Raw genomic sequence first — 16,708 nt, 5'->3', positions numbered from 1 at the left:
TACACTATATAGTCTCAGAAACGCACTAAGTTATACTATGTATTTTCAGGAGTACATAGTATAATTTATGAAAATTTGTAAAAAAAAAAATTTGTAGACACACCTTTCCTTATATTATTAAACTGAATGTATACTTTTAAATTTGTTATAAATGTGATTGACCCAATTAACATGGCTTTCGTGCTGGCTGAAATAATCTTTATCTATAGTAAAAGCAATTATATTATGCAATTTAAGTGTGTTGATATAAAGGAGGGAGATCCTATCGCGTCCAGTGGGCATAAGATCTTAAAAAACACAAATATGTCATCTTCATTTTCGATATACTAACTAATATCCTTTTTGCTTCCTCCCTTTTCAAGTCTGATTGGTTTTCTGTAGTTTTCGTTTCAACTACAAATGAAATCGAATATATTAATAGAATAAAAGGACACACTATCGGAGTTGGGTATGCATGATGATGATAGTATTGGCATCTTGGAGAATCTCGCATAAACACAATTTGGAGTTTCCTTGCGCTTGTATTAAAATAAATATTTTCCCTAACGAGGAACTTGCTGAATTGAACTGTCCAAGGAATATTTAATCAATGGATTCCACTGACAAACCTAAAAAGAGTCTCATTCATCAAAATTAATTATCTATTATTGTTAGAGATATCTAAAATTATTAATTTAGTCTCAATTAATGTTTTAAGATTTTGGATTGAAATTATGCTTATCATGGTATTAGAGCTTTAGTGACCAAGAGGTCATGAGTTTAATCCTAATCGGCTCTCATTTTCAGGTGAAATTAAAAAAAACACAAGGCAGATCAAAAAAATAGGTTTGTGTCATATCCACGCTTCAAGTCCAAAGACTTTTATGTGAGGAGCATATTAGAAAGATATAAAATAATTAATTTAATCTCACTTAATATTTTAAAGTTTTGGATTGAAATGACGCTTCTTAATTATGCTATATATGTTATGTCAAGTCACCGATGATCTAAATGTAAAGTACTCAAAAACTTTGCCGTGGGAGCGAGTGAAATATAGATGGATGCTTTTCAAGTTTTCTTTGATATTTACTCATTTATGAGAGGGAAGATATTTTTACTACCAAATTTTTTTACTACTAACTTACTATCTATCTAATCATCATTGAATCAAAGAAAGAGAATGCTAAAAAGTTTTTGAAAAATGAGAAAATGTTAATCTAATGGTGATTAGATAGGTAGTAGAAAATTTTGGTTGTAAGAATATTCCTCCTCCATTTATGAAGCCCATAAGGAGTTTAAAGAATCAATTCAGATTTTTTTAATGATTTATATTATCTCTAACCTAATTTTTCACGCAAATTTTTTTTGGGCTTGAAGCATAAATGTTATATAGGCCCAATTGTTTTTAGTTTATAGCTTATTTAATAGTAGGGGTGTAAATGAGTTAGGCCTACCTACTAGCCTATAGTAGGTCAAGCTTGACCTATTACAAATAGTAAAGTAAAATAGACGTAGACTTTTAAATAAACTTATTTACAAAATAGACCATAAGCTTTTTTGTACATGTTGGGCCTATATGCCTACAGGCTAGCCTATCTCATATTATTTATTTTAAATAAAATTATTATTTTAATAATTTTGAATAATAAAATAATATTATTTTAGTTATTCTTTTAATTGTTGAATATGTAATAGGCTTAAACAGGCTAACAGGGCTTAGGCCAAAACTTTTATTTTTTAAATATAGGTCAGACCAGACTTATAATTTGGGACCTACACAGGCTAACAGGTCAGGTCAGATCCAATATTTTTTACACAGGTTTGACCTATTTAATCCAAAGTCTTGCTTAATCTAGCCTATTTATACTCATATTTAATAGAAAATTGGAATGGTGAGAATCGAACTTGTGACCTTGTGATCACTGAAATTGTGATACCATATAAAAGAATTAACTCAACTTAAAAGTTTAAGCTGTTGAGTGAAAGAAAATTTAAATGAATTATATTATCTCTAACAATGAAGGTAAGGTTTGAGGATGAAAAAAAATACCCAATCAATATTATAGCAACAGAAATTTTTTAAAATTAACAAGAGTATACCATTGTTGTGTGTCCCGGTCCATCCGTCCGGTTAAAAGCAACAAACTCATTATCACTTAAATTATTAATTATTAATTTATCCGTCCGTCATTGGATATCAATAAAAATTGATCCACTTAATAAAATTAACAATATTAATATAAAAGTGTTAATAGGTGTTGACAATCTAGGATTGATATATTATTTATAAATACTACTGTAAATATTTACTGAAGTTTGTATCTTAATATTAAAATGGGTCAACTTCACCAAATTTTTTATCAGCAAAAAAGTGATCTGATTGCGAATATGCCAATGGCCATTCAATTTTTGCTTTACTTATTTATTGATCAGTTCATTATTACTATTATGATAAGAAGACCAAGCTACCGACTTGTTAATTTTATTATCAGAGTTGAGTTGATTAGTGGATGGAGGAATCGAGACACTAAGAAAAGTAAATGACTTTGATTTAGATTGTGTTTGTGCCCTGTTTATTATAAAATTATTTTTTATAAAAGTTAAAATTATTTAGTTTTGTAAAAAATATTTAATTTTTGAAAAAAAGATTGACTTCTGACTTCTACTTTTTTTATAAGCTAAAATTTTTAGCTTATAAAAAAAATGAGAGTAGATTTTTGACTTTTTTTTTTGATTTTGATTTTTTTTAAAAAAAATAGATATCCAAATGCATTTTATAATAAAAAAATTTTTATAAAAAAAAGAAGGAGTAACTTTTGATTGAAAAAAAGGTTCATCCAAATTATACATTTTTTTTTTTTGAAAAAAAAGAGAATAACTTTTGACTGAAAAAAAGATTTATCCAAACAAGCCCTTAACGTGAGTGTTGACGTGTTGTTATCAACCACCCATCGCCGTCATTTCCTGTAAAAACCCACGACCTTAGATGCTAACAAAAGTTGGAATTTATCTTTGTGTGGGAACATTTTAACAAAAGTTGGAATTTATCTCTATGTGGGAACATTTTAATGTCGTAAAGTAAATTATCAAATTCTGAAGACAGCAACTTGAAGATTATGGCGCTATGCAAGATTGTTGAATGGCAATATATATTATGGGGTAAAGATATTCTGATAATTAATTAATGTTACTATTAATATTACGGTTATGTTGATCCAACGATTATATTTATTTTTAACTTTGTATGGTTATGATTTTCCATATTTAATAATTTATTATATTTATTTTTACCTTTGTATGGTTATGATTTCTCATATTTAATGCTTTCACATTAAATATGTGGAATCATAACATAACCATAAAGAGATGAAATTAAATATAATCATTGGATTAACATAATCGATCTAACAACGAAATTGATTGGTAGTAACACAAATTAGTTGTTACAATATCTTACCCCTATATTATGTATTGTTTAGTCATTTTTTTGTATCGTGTATTATCAATCGTAATATTATACAGAATGTAATAAAAAAATAATTCTAAAATATATAATATAATTAATTTTATATAAATCTAAATTTCAAAAAGGATCCAATAAATAAAATACATAAAATTAAAGTGAAAATCAGTTATTCTCCTATTCATCAATCATTAAGTATTTAAGATTAATATTTTCACTACTATCTTTATCAGCATCTACCAGTGACAACTAATTCGTAATTATCTTCATTAGGTTAATCATCTGACTTATCTCCCATTTCTTGTTCAACAATTTGAGGTCTTTTTCCTTTATCTTTTTTGTTGTCAATATCATTTCATTTATTAAGCCTATAGACATTATCTTGTTCTTATATGATGATGCCTTTAGTTTTATCATTCCCGTCGGCTTTAAGATTTTGATGACTAAAAGAAACATTATACCAGCAAATATACCTCTCTTTATCTTTTTTCTTTGGTCTCCTTTATCAAAGTTGAAGCACTCATGGACATCCATCCTAGATTCCCCATCCATTAGGTAAGGCTCCCCTTGCTTTGTAATCCTTTCACCATCAGAATCTAAATTTGATAAACAGATAAAATCATATGTGTCTTCTTTCTCCTCCCTTTACTTTTGCCTAATTTCAAGTTGGAGGTTGTATTTAACAAACAATAGAGCATTCGACCTTTGTTGCTCTAACAAGTTTCTTTTCTTAGAGTGAATTTGATCAAACACACTCAAATTTCTCTCGCATCCTGTAGCACTACACGTGAGGCATAGAATAAGAATAGCTATTGTGTGTAGCTCTTTGTAGTCATCTCCAAAACTATTCCACCATAAAGCTAGTAAAAAAATTTAATTTATAAATAAATACTTTGTTAATATCTTAATATATGAATATTTTTCAAATTAAAGCATTAATTTGAGTAATGAATAAAATTAGTTTTAATTTGAATCAATTTTTATATTGAGTTTTTTTTTTTTTTGAAGATGGAAGAGATTTATAATATTTATTTAATTATATCCTTTATTAATACATATTTTTCATATTAATTTTTTTGTTTAAATCACAAATCAAATCTTTATTTTATTTTCTTTATTTATAACAATTTTTTAATTTATTTAATTTAAATCACAAATCAAATCATTATTATTTTTAATTAAAAATTAAAAAATTTAATTTTACTTTCGTATTGTAGGATACACGTTAAGTATCGTATGTAAGATACAGTATCGTATCATTCGATACAAACCCTTTTTCGATACACCCCATGTTACGTATTGTTGCGCTTGCGAATCATATTGTATCGAGTATCGTACAATACTGATACTCATGGCCCTATCATATATATACACCTATATCTAGTAATAAACCAAATTTATGCTTTATATTTAAAAAACAATTGTTTAAGGCTTAGATCGATCTAACCTAATCCATTTCTATTTCTAACAGATTGTCCAAATTGCCAAATATATATTTTACATAATTGAGGGAAATATTTTCACATAAATCAATCTTATTCTTGTGGCAAGTTGTTGAATTGGTTATGAATAATTGTGATGAAATCTTGCAACAGCTTACGAGTCTCACTTTTATGTGTCATGAACTTAACCTAAGTGAATCATGAGAAGTCATCAACCAAATTCAATAAGTATCTATATCCTTCAATGGAGGGAACTGAGAATGGTCCCCCAAATATTAGCGTGAAATAGATAAAAAATCTTAGTAGTTCGAGAGTTACTTGAAGGAAAGGGAAGCTTCTTTTGTTTAGCAAAGTGGCATACATCGCAAGGTTTAATGTGTATATAAGGAACAAAAGGAAACTGAGTGCAGACATGCTTTAATACACTCTCTAAAATGTGTCATAAACGAAGATGCCATAACAAGGAATCATCTTAATTACATTGAAATGAAGAACTAAAATTGTTGACTTCTAAAGCTAAACTTTCTACACCATTCATTACGAATAAGCCACCAACTCTTTTAGCTATACTAATCGTCCTCAATGTAATTCTCTGCTTGACAAAACAGTGTGAAACATTAAATGTTAGGGAGAAATCTAGATCATCTAATAACTTTGTCACAGAGATTAGATTAACTCTGATTTCTAACACAATCAACTCGTTCTTTAAAGTGAGAGAAGGAATGACATTAACAATACTAGAATATGATGCAATAACAGAAGATCCATTTGGCAAATTAACAAGTATGGACTTAATCTCATGAATGGATGAAAACACTGGACAAAGGTGTGTAATGTGATATGTTGCTCTAGTATCTAGGAACCATTGAGTGGAGTTTTTACCTTCAGAAGATGAAGGTTTTCCATATGTGGAAACAACTTGTGCCATATTAGTGGCATGTTCAGTTTTGGATTGCTGCATGTAGTTCATAAACTCCTCATATTTCTCCTTCGAGACTGAAATTTGTGAATCCAACGAGCTCCTGCAATCAACAAAGGGAGTTATACTACCTTTTTGTTCTTGGACAACATTGTTAACAATATGTGCTTGTTGTGAATTCTTGGATCGATAGCCTTTAAGGAAACGATGCTTGAAATAACATGTTTCAATGGTAACATTGGTCTTCTTGCAATGAGTACCATATTTATTCATCATACTTTGACCTCTGCCAGCAGTTGAACGCCCTCTTCCTCTATATGAATTATTGCAGCCACGATAACTTTCATATGAACTCGCAAAAATCTTGGCTTCATTCATATCACCATTACGCACTTCTGTTATGAATTTCCTTTCCTATTGTATAACTAAGGAGAAAACTTTGTTGATGTTAGGAAGAGGATTCATCATAATGATCTGAGATCGAACATGACTGAATTGTTTCAAGAATATGATGATTTGATCTACTTCTTTGTACTCATGCATTTGAGCCATAGTTCCATATGTACAGGCTGGCAATGGCCTGAGTTTATGCAGTTCATCCCATAGCATTTTTAGATTCATGAAGTAATCTGTCACAGATCTATCTCCCTAATTCAGCAGATACACATTCCCCAACAAATCTAAAATGCAAAACACATCCGATTGGGAGAATCTATCCTTCAAGTCACTCCAAACTTCATAAGCTTTATCAATCTAGATAATATATTTCAAAATAGAATCGACTATGGAATGATGAAGCCATGATAAAATCATTGTGTTACACCTCTCCCAAACTACATACCTGGGATCAACTTCTGGAGGTGAAGTTATTGTGCCATTCATGAACGACATTTTGTTTTTGGATGTCAAGGCAACAGTCATTGCTCTTGACCATGCATGGTAGTTATTACCATTCAACAATGGTGATATAAGGATCAAGGACAGAGACTTGTTTGGCTGCAGAAAGTAAGGATTTGCAAGCTGATTTTGCTCAGCCATGGTTTCAAGAACGAAGGTTTCAAGAATAGAGGTTTAAGATTTTGGAGAGGTAAAGCTTGGCGGAAGGTGGATGGATCAACACTCTTAGATGAGCTCTGATATCATCTTGCAAATCTTGAAAGCTTTCATAATCGAATATGAGTTTATGGAAACGAATAAAACTGAATATATAGGCATGAAGCCAAAGCAACGAAAGAAGAAGAAAGAAAAAATATACACGTGATAAAGTATAACAGCCCTAAGAAAAAATCTAACCAATCAAAAACTGAATAACCAAATCAATTTTAGGAATAAATTTTTAGTGCATCAGATGCACCGAAGATTCAGTGTATCTGCCCAATTATTTTGTGATACATGGACAAAAAACATCACATCATCTGCTTCTTTTAGATGATGTGATGTTTTTGTTCACATGTCACAAAATGATCGAGCAGATGCACTAAATCTTCGGTGCATATTTGATGCACTAGAAATTTATTCCAGCTTTAGGGCCGTATGCTTTCATGCGCTTCTAACGTGGCAAGTCGCTTCATTCTTGTGCTGTTTTGGATCGAGAGAGTATGGTAAACACAAGTCATTTACTTTGATGTTTTTCCCCCACATCACTTTAGACATTTTTCCTCCAAAACCTTTACTATTCGCTAGCTTATGAGATAAAATAAAAGCCATTCAGTTCATATATATACAACCCCTGGCATATAAATTTTAAAAGCAGTTGTTATGTTCTTATCATAAATTCACATATAAGTCCCACTTTTATTAATCCAATAATTGCCAAATAGGTATTTTACATTATTGAGGGGAAATGTTGCCTTTTTACATCTTAATCAACTCTATTCTTGTTGCAAGTGATTTCTTTGTTTTCGTCCCCCACTTCAGTTTCGGTATTTTTCCTTCATGAATTTGACTTTTCGCTAGCTTATGAGATTAGGGAAGAACCAGTCTATTCATATATATACCTCCACTGATATATAATTTTTTTAATTCTTTGTTATGTTCTTATCGTAAATTCACATATAAGTCCTACTTTTGTTACTTATATTAGATCAATGATTTGTATTTACAAGTAATATTACACTATATTGTTACATAGGATAAGTGCTATTCTCAGGCCAAAAAAAAAAAAAAAAATGAAGTTGAGGAGTCCATATGAAAACTGCAGGAAAAAAAAGACAAATTCAAAATGTATATTATTAGGCTTAATCTTCACATGCTTAATAATTTTTGTCTTCATCTTAGACTTTCAAATTCAATATTAGAGTATTGGCTATAAACCAATCAGATATCTATCTCTAAGATATCTCTGAGCGCATACTCATGAAGTATCCTTATACAGTTCAACAGAACCGAACACAATTTTTTTGATATATATATGCTCTGAATGACATCAATAGGCACTGTAAATATATGGCATGATCAATCATATTCGTATTGTTTCGAAGTGTGTTATAATTTCTAGTTCTAAGAGTTGGCAGCACATAACTGATAAGATTCTGAAATGGCATCACATCAGTATCTTATCCTATGGCTATCCTTTTTTGTTAGAAAGGAATACCAAGCGTAGTGGTGTATGTTAGTGGGAGAAGAAATCAATTTCAAATTCTTAATTAGCTCATTTTTCCATGAAAAAAATAGTACGAGAAAGATAATTAGAAACATGCAATCAGATGACGTATATGCTCATTAGTTTATGAGAAGAGAATCCACAAATGTTATTCGTATATCAGTTGAAATGAGAGAATATTCCTTATATGTATTAGTCAATGGTGCTCAAATTTGACATAAGGGCCTAAAGTGAACATTTTTACTTAGTACTTTATCATTGAATTCTTGACACAAATCTAATAATGGTGATAGAATTATCTCCAATTTAGCATTGACTAATTGAAGAAGTTATCAAGTCTGTGATATCTGCCCTATGAACATTTATAATGACATCTATAATGGTGCTTGATCGATAAGATATTTTCTCCTCCGTTTTTTTTATCTCTCATAATGGATACATTTTTTGTCAAAAGCCGTCGAATATTCTATTCACTTTCTACAGAATGAAGACCTGTTGGTGCATTGCTTGCAAGCTAGGGTGTATGATAGCTTAGCAAGAAAATTTGTTGCGATCTTTGAAGTGACCTTATTCAGAATTTTAGTTACGATCTCATCGGAGATTGAGTTACACATGCAAATCGCATTTGCATCACTCGCACAGTTTTAGTTAAGATCTCCTACGCAAGAGACTTAACATTAAAATTTGTGAAAGCCATAAATGGAGTTGCATTTGATTTTTTTAAGGATGATTTGTTAAAATTTGAGTTATTTCAACACTTTTTTTAAGGATGATTTTTTTTTTTTCTAAAAAATGAAATTGATGAAAAATATAAGGAAAAAATGTTTCTACATGTATCGATAAGTTATCTGTATTTATTCCCAAAATGACGTCGTTTTGGTATTGAAATCTTAAAGAATTATAAATATAAAGACTATTATAACCCTGAAATAAATTAAAATTAAAAAAATACCATGATTTTCGCTCTTAAAATGACGTCGTATTGAACTTATTGCAGATAACTTATCTACAGTAACGGCAGAAAAAACAAACTTAAAATATAAACTATAAAATAAAAAAGGATTGGATAAAATGATGCAATGAATTAAGATTTTATATGATCCCAAAGCTCTCTCTTAGACTAAAGAAAATTTTACATAAAAGTAATAGTTCCTCTAACACTATATTGATAATATGGGTATAAAATAAGAGTATGTAAAATGAGGATGTTAAAGTAATATATTACTGTACAAGTATGATAAGATAAGAATCAAAGATATTCAATGAAAATTTATAGTAATAATAGTGAAAAAAATTATAACTTGAGATGATTTGAGAAATTTTTTATATATTTTTTATTTTGTATTTATTATTTTTCCCTCAAATTTATGTTTATTTTATTTATTTATTTGGATTTATCGACCATGGCCTCCAATTAGTTTTGTTATATGAGATGTTGATTTAATTTTTTTAAAAAGTTGAAAATTTAAAGTGCACATGGAGTTTAAATTTTCTGCAGTTCAAGGAAGGGAGGGCCAAGACACACAACCTTGTGGGCCTTACCCGAGCAAGGATAGGAAGAATGGAAGGTACGAGAGTTTCCAAAATGGGCTTGTAATTGGTATCATATCATCAGTAAAGTAAATTGATGGTCTTTTCCCAATCGAATGACCATTACGAGAAGAAAAAAAAAGTTTAGGCCAAAAAAAAAAAAAAAAAAAGACACGAACAATAATTTTAAGAGAAAAATATTTCTGCAGTTAATGCAGATAAGTTATCTATATTTATTCTTTGAACGACGTCGTTTTGGTATTGAAATCTGAAAAAATTATAAATATAAAGACTATTATAACCCTGAAATAAATTAAAATTACAAAAATACCATGATTTCCGTCCCAAAACGACGTCGTATTGGCTTACTGCAGAAAAAGCGAACCTAATTTTAAAACAGGAACAATAATGGGCTTTGGAGTCATCATGCCATGACTAATTTTTTTTTTTCCTAAAAAAAACAAGTTAAATAATAATAATAATAAAAGTTAAAGAGGCATAATATGCAATGACTTTATCTTGTATGTAGCAGTTGCATGACACTAATTTTGTACATGCAACATGAATCATATTTATCCCAATAATAATTGAAAAAAATGTTTCTCATCATTCTACTTTTCTTTGTCTTTTTTTGGGGCTTTTGCCCCTCTAATGTACAAAAAAAAAAAAAAAAAAAAGTTTCTCATAAGATAAAGTTATCTTCAAAATAACTCTAGACTATATCATTTTGGGGATTGAAAGGATTTATAAAGATCATTTTAAAAAGTTTATTTGTTTCTTTATTATATGAATTTTTTTTAAATATGTTCTATTAACTTCCCAACACATAAAATAACTTAGTTTTATAATTGTTGGAGATAACTTTTTCTCTATTGATAAGACAAACAATAAACCCATAATAATTATTAATATTACAAAGCGAACGAGACCAAAAACTAACAATAAAATTGCCTTTCCAGAAATAAATAAAAGTAAAACATTATCAATGTAATACATTAAAAAATTTATTTTAATTGATAATATTTATTTTATTAATAACAAACAATCAAATCAAAATATGGAATTAATTTTTTTAATTTTAAAAATATAAAAAATTCATATACATGATAATTGATTACTTTGCAGATGATTTGTAAACATCTCATTGAACAAATGTGAACATTGATTGAAAAAATAAGAAAAATTTCTATCTTCTGAAGAAATAACTAATTAAAGAGAAAAAAAAAATTGATTTTATTTAAGACCTCAGAAGACATGTGCCACATAAAAAATAAAATGAAAATACACGACTATGTAAAAAGGAAGACATATATAAAATTATTCTACTCGTAAATATAAAAACTCAATTTCAAGATACAAAAATGGATATTTTGATTAAACAAATCATTTGATGCATAAATCCATTAATTCACCTCCTCAATTAAGTTAATTTAGTAGTATTAAAAAAGGAAAAAATATTTATCCTTTTAAAAAAAATTATGTTAATTAAAATTACTTTAATTTAATATTTAAAAAAAAAATCTCTCCCTTTCTTTCATTATGATTTTTATTGTATAGCTATTTCTTTATCATAAAATACAATAATTTTTATTAAAATAACACAGTTCTATATTTTTTTAAAAGCACGAGTTTGAGTCCTGGGTATGAAAAAAATGGATTGGGTAGTGCTACCCCTGCAAGGAACCGACAATGCACGGTTAGAATTAGTGACACCCCAAAAGGGTGGGATACCCTTGAGTACACTAAAAAAAAAGGCACTAACACTGATCCTATTAAAAAAAACAATTGAGTAAAAAACTTTAAAGCATCCCCAGGCCCATATGCCGTTCGCCCCAACCTTATTTTTTTGTATCGATTGATTAATTTATATCTTATTACAGTCAACAGCTAACATGGGATTTAAGGATGTTGCTGTTCTAAACATTTGGGTTGCATCAAGCATCCTATCCTAGATATGTGATTGTGATCTTTGTCTTTGAACAACATCCATAAGAAAAAATAAAATAAAAAAAAGCAACCACGAAAAATCTGAACTTTCAAAAGCAATACCCTTTTGTCTTTTTGGGTTTTTTTTTTTTCTGTGTGCTTTAATGGGAAAATCACTTGAATCTGCGGCTAGGCTGCAAGAGTTATCGCGGATTGTATCATCTGCAAAACCCCATAAGCCAAAGGGAACACAACCCAGATCCGCGAACCGCGTGGCCACCCCACGGACAACGAAATCGTGTTCTGTTAAGGTTGAATCTCCGAAAAAGATGGAAACTTTGGGAGGGGAGCAATGTCGGACACCCCTCGCCAAGGTGGTCGCCGATTGCTCCAAGCGGTGGTTCCAAGACACGCTCAAGGAGGCCAAGGCTGGGGACGCCGCCATGCAGGTTCTCGTTGGCCAAATGTATTACAGTGGCTATGGTGTTCCAAGAGATCCTCAAAAGGTCAATTTTTTTTTACCTATGTTTGTTTTTATAGCAGCATAATTACACCCTTTGTAATGTGTATGATCATTGATATAAGTACATATTTCTGGTAGGTAATTGTTCACTCCTTGGACATGAAACTGAGGTAGAGTGTAGGGAAGTTGTAAAATTTTCTTCTGACTTTTTTTTTTTTAATTTAAACTCCCCTTTCTTATGTTATTGTTTTTATCAGATTGTTATTATTATTTTTATTTTTTAATATGCATAAATTCAATTGTGTGTTTTGAATTCGATATTGTGTTTGTAATTGCTTTGAGGGACGGGGCATTGACATTGCAGGGCTTCTGAATCTTGCTCAATTGACAATCAAGATAGACAGTTGCAGTTAATTTGAATCTGTGTAATTTGTATTCTGTTTCCTGCTCGTGAACTTCTGGTTACTGATTATGAGATTACAAACTTTGTTTATAGGGAAATGCTTGGATTAGTAAAGCATCAAGAAGTCGAAATTCAGTTTGGAAAGTAAGCGATAAACATCCAGGTAATCTCTATCTTTTGTTGGATTAATAAATTGCGGCTTTATTTGTCCTCATTGATCTTTATTTTGTGGACACTCAGGTTACAGAGCAAGTGATTCAGATTCATGCGAACTGGAGAGCAAAACTAAATCTTCTCCTTAGTTTGCAAGTATAGGGGTAATGATTAGACTTCACCATTCACCAATGCTCTAATTTTATTTTTATTTTTTAATTATTATGAGATTGAATTTCAATTGTATGATATAGTATATGATAACTCAATTGTCACAAGTGCTAGTTCTTTTCTATTAAAACATCAACAACATAAGTCAAATCTTGTTAACTGACAATTCCCCCCCCCCCCCTACTTTTGTGGTGTCTCTTCTTTCGAATGTTGTTGTTGTGTTGTTCATTTTCGGGAAATTGTTGTAATATAATAACTTAGGGTTTCTCGTTTCTGTTGTCGCTGCAGATGAGAAAAGTTGCAGCAAACATATTAACACTAGGATATAGAGTTGTATCCTAAAAAAAAAAAAATACCAGGATACGGAACCGTATCCTAGTGGAAATAAGTGTTGCTGCAAATTTTCCCATCTGCAGCGATAGAAGAGCTATTAAAGCCAATACTTAAAACATCAAGTGTATGCCTTATTATATAGCCTATTTTTTTTTTTTTTTTTGATAACATTATATAGCCTATTTATTATGCCTAGTTGAGGATTTTCTTTTTTTTTTTCTTAGAGCTGCAAATTGATGTCTCATTTACAATGTTCTCAGTATTGACCACCCTGCATGTAGGACTTTGAGAGTAACTCTTGTACTATGATTTTCATCTATACTTCCCAATTCTTTGGAAGATCATAGCTACAACTACAAATGTTATTTAGGTGTTGCGGAAATCAGTGTGATAAGTTGCTTTATACTAACTAGCAGTATGATGGGTATCGCTGTGTATTCAGCATGATAAGCTGCAATCAATATGATCAGTACCATAAGTCTTGAATGGTAATCAGGCAGCTGGGCGATGACATCTAGTTTAGGTGTCTTATGTGTAAGTCAATTAATAGGATTTCAAAGTGTATTTAGCGACCCTAATAAGTAAGACTGATCACACTGCACTAATCGCAGCATTTTTTAGCACAAACTGGAATGATGTTGGAGTGTATTTCCCTGAAGGAATGTGAAAGATGATGATTGAAGAATTTACCATCATGACATATAATTGTTTGTGATAAGTGATTACAAATGCATAATCACTTTTGGGGTTTGGTTGCAAAAATAGCAAGCTTGCATGTTATCATGGTTGTTCTAATGGATTACAGGATCAGGGCCTGCTCATTAGAATCTAGTGAAGTCTAGGTTTCAATGGGCTTTACCTCTTCTTCTGCTATTGCCTTTTCTCATACTATTACTTTTCAATTTCATCTCTAGGCAGCATTCTCCTAGACTCCTATTATGCTTATCTCTTATAAAGCAAAGAGCTCTTTGGAAGCAATTTTTTCACCTGACATAAGATTCTTAATTTTCTTGGTTGGTGACTTGTTGGGCTCAACGATTTGGTATTCTTTGTTTTTATGATATGCAGCCTGATTTTATATTTCTAATGCATACTGTATTTCTTACATTGCTCTCTCCCATTTTTTTCAAATTCTAAGTATTTGTACTCCTACTTTTGTTTCTGCACAAATGTAATCATGGTCTTTGATGTGTTTCATTTTTATTTTATTTTTTTAAACAGAGTTGTATCCTTGACTCTCTTCTCCTTATCTTTGGTGGTACTGCATTCAATAGGCATTACTACCTTGGTGGTGTGTTCGGAATCCTTGAATGACTTGTATTTGCTGCATCGTGCAGTTATTTTAGATGCATGTCCCTTTTTAAGATACAAGATAACTTTGTCTTCTTTCAACTTTTTAATATAGGAACTTAATTTTGTTTTTCTTTGAGCCCAAGTGTTGGGGCAAATAGTTTTATTGAATGTTTAAATCAACTTTGTTTAAATATACAGCTGATCGAAATACATGTAATTTGTTAACTTAATGATACATTAATGTTGTTGATTTAATGATACATTAATGTGAAAAGAATGACGATCCCATTTGTGCGTTTATCCCTAGGATTTGCGGATAAACTCAAATGTTCTGTTGGCGCTGTGGTAAGTACTTAACTTGATTTTGGAATATTTGCAAACGAACAATTTTAATGAAATTTTTCAATTTTTTATTTTATTATGTCCAACTTTAGGCATTGTACAGAAATAAAAATAATAGAGTTTATATTATTTGTATTGACAATTACTCTAGGAGAAGTATTTTTATGCGGTGTTAACTTAATAACCGTCTTTGTAACTCCATATAATGTTTAAGTATCATCTGTCTTTTAGTAAAAAAGTTAAATTAAAACTTTTAAAAAGTTTATTCGATTAAATAGGATAAGTTTAAGACTGTTAAAGAAGTTTTTTAAATTCAGTAGACAGCCCCTCTCTCTATTTTAATTATTTCCTTTTGTAATAATAGTCTATAATGAAATTTATAAGATTTCTTAAAAATTCCGGTAGTGATCCTCAACAACACAAATGCCATGCTCCTTATTTCCCTATCTAATTTTTCATCAAGAATATTAAAAAAAATAAGAGAATAAAAAATAAAGAAAATATCATTCATTGATGCTGAATATTAACAACATCATGCACACACTATCATCCATCAAAATATATTGAAAAAATAAACAAAAGTTTGACAAGAATGTTATTTTTTGGGGCCATTTTTTAAACTCTCTGCTAGTACCGTATTCCATTATCATAAGAAGATAAGCGTCAAGCGAGATATTAAGCTATCACTAACTAGACCCTAGCTTTGTTTTATGTTTAAAAATAGGTGAGGCCTATTTAAAAATTAATTTCTATTTCTATAAAGTATAAACTATCCAAATTGCCAAATATATATTTTACATAATTGTGGAAAATATTCTCATTTCACATTTGACTATTTGAGGCAAGTTATTATTTTCTTTAATCAGCCCATATTTACACAATCATCATTAAAGAACATTAAATGAAAAGGTCGTGACACCTAACCTAGTCCTTTCTGAAAACGACAAACCATAAACTTAACAATAAAAAAAGCCCAATCAGCCTTTAGTTTATGCAGTTGTTTTATTTTAGATTGAGTTGAATTGTTGTCTTATATTAATTTTCTAATTAATATTCCATCTTCTCCTTTATATAAGCCCCTCTTTCTCCCAGATTTTCTTCTACTCTCTTACTCTCACTCACTCTAAGTTTAAGTTCAGGTTCCTCTCACCTTCTTCTCTCGCCAATTTACTTGTCTCTTTTCACAGTTCTAGATTGTAACAGGGGTTTGCATTGTCATTTAACATGACACAACAAACTTTCCTACACACATAATATTTTTTGGGACTAACACTTTTTGAAGAAAAAAGAAAAAAGAAATTACGACACGCAAAACGAATCTCTATAACATTACAGAATCACTTTTCCTACAACATAACTCTTATAAAACCCATTCTAATATTATCCTTCTTGGCTTTTACTTTTATAAAATTTCATGGCAAGGTGGGCACCGGATACCACAGCTTCGAAAGCTCTTAGGTAGTGTTTGGTTCAGGAGAAATTTTTTTTTACTAGGAAAATGTAATTGATAGGGAAATGGAAGGAAAGTAAGTTTGGTAGGAAAGTTTAAAAAAAGTTGTTTGGTACCGCACAATATTGATGGGAAAATTGGGTTAAAAATTCTGATGTATGTTTGGTTGAAAATAGAAAATAGATGGGAAAAAAAGTTAAAACTACAAAAGTAACCTTTTTTATAAAATTTTAAAATGT

At 30.1% G+C, this 16,708-nt stretch overlaps 1 protein-coding gene across 1 annotated transcript; it reads left to right on the top strand.

Annotated features, from left to right (window-relative positions):
• The first annotated feature begins 11,762 nt into the window (after positions 1–11,762).
• On the top strand, positions 11,763–14,921 carry LOC133317277 (uncharacterized). Its single transcript, XM_061519136.1, has 4 exons — positions 11,763–12,367; positions 12,821–12,890; positions 12,968–13,044; positions 14,606–14,921. Exons 1-3 carry the CDS (start codon positions 12,026–12,028, stop codon positions 13,027–13,029), a joined length of 474 nt encoding a protein of 157 aa, XP_061375120.1. The 5' UTR covers positions 11,763–12,025; the 3' UTR covers positions 13,030–13,044; positions 14,606–14,921.
• Positions 14,922–16,708: the final 1,787 nt, after the last annotated feature.

The sequence above is a fragment of the Gastrolobium bilobum genome, unplaced genomic scaffold (genome assembly GCF_033153095.1).
Source record: "Gastrolobium bilobum isolate Gb01-03AN ecotype WA unplaced genomic scaffold, APGP_CSIRO_Gbil_v1 utg1269, whole genome shotgun sequence".
In the NCBI taxonomy this organism is placed as follows: domain Eukaryota; kingdom Viridiplantae; phylum Streptophyta; class Magnoliopsida; order Fabales; family Fabaceae; genus Gastrolobium; species Gastrolobium bilobum.
This window is presented reverse-complemented; position numbering and strand designations above follow the sequence as displayed.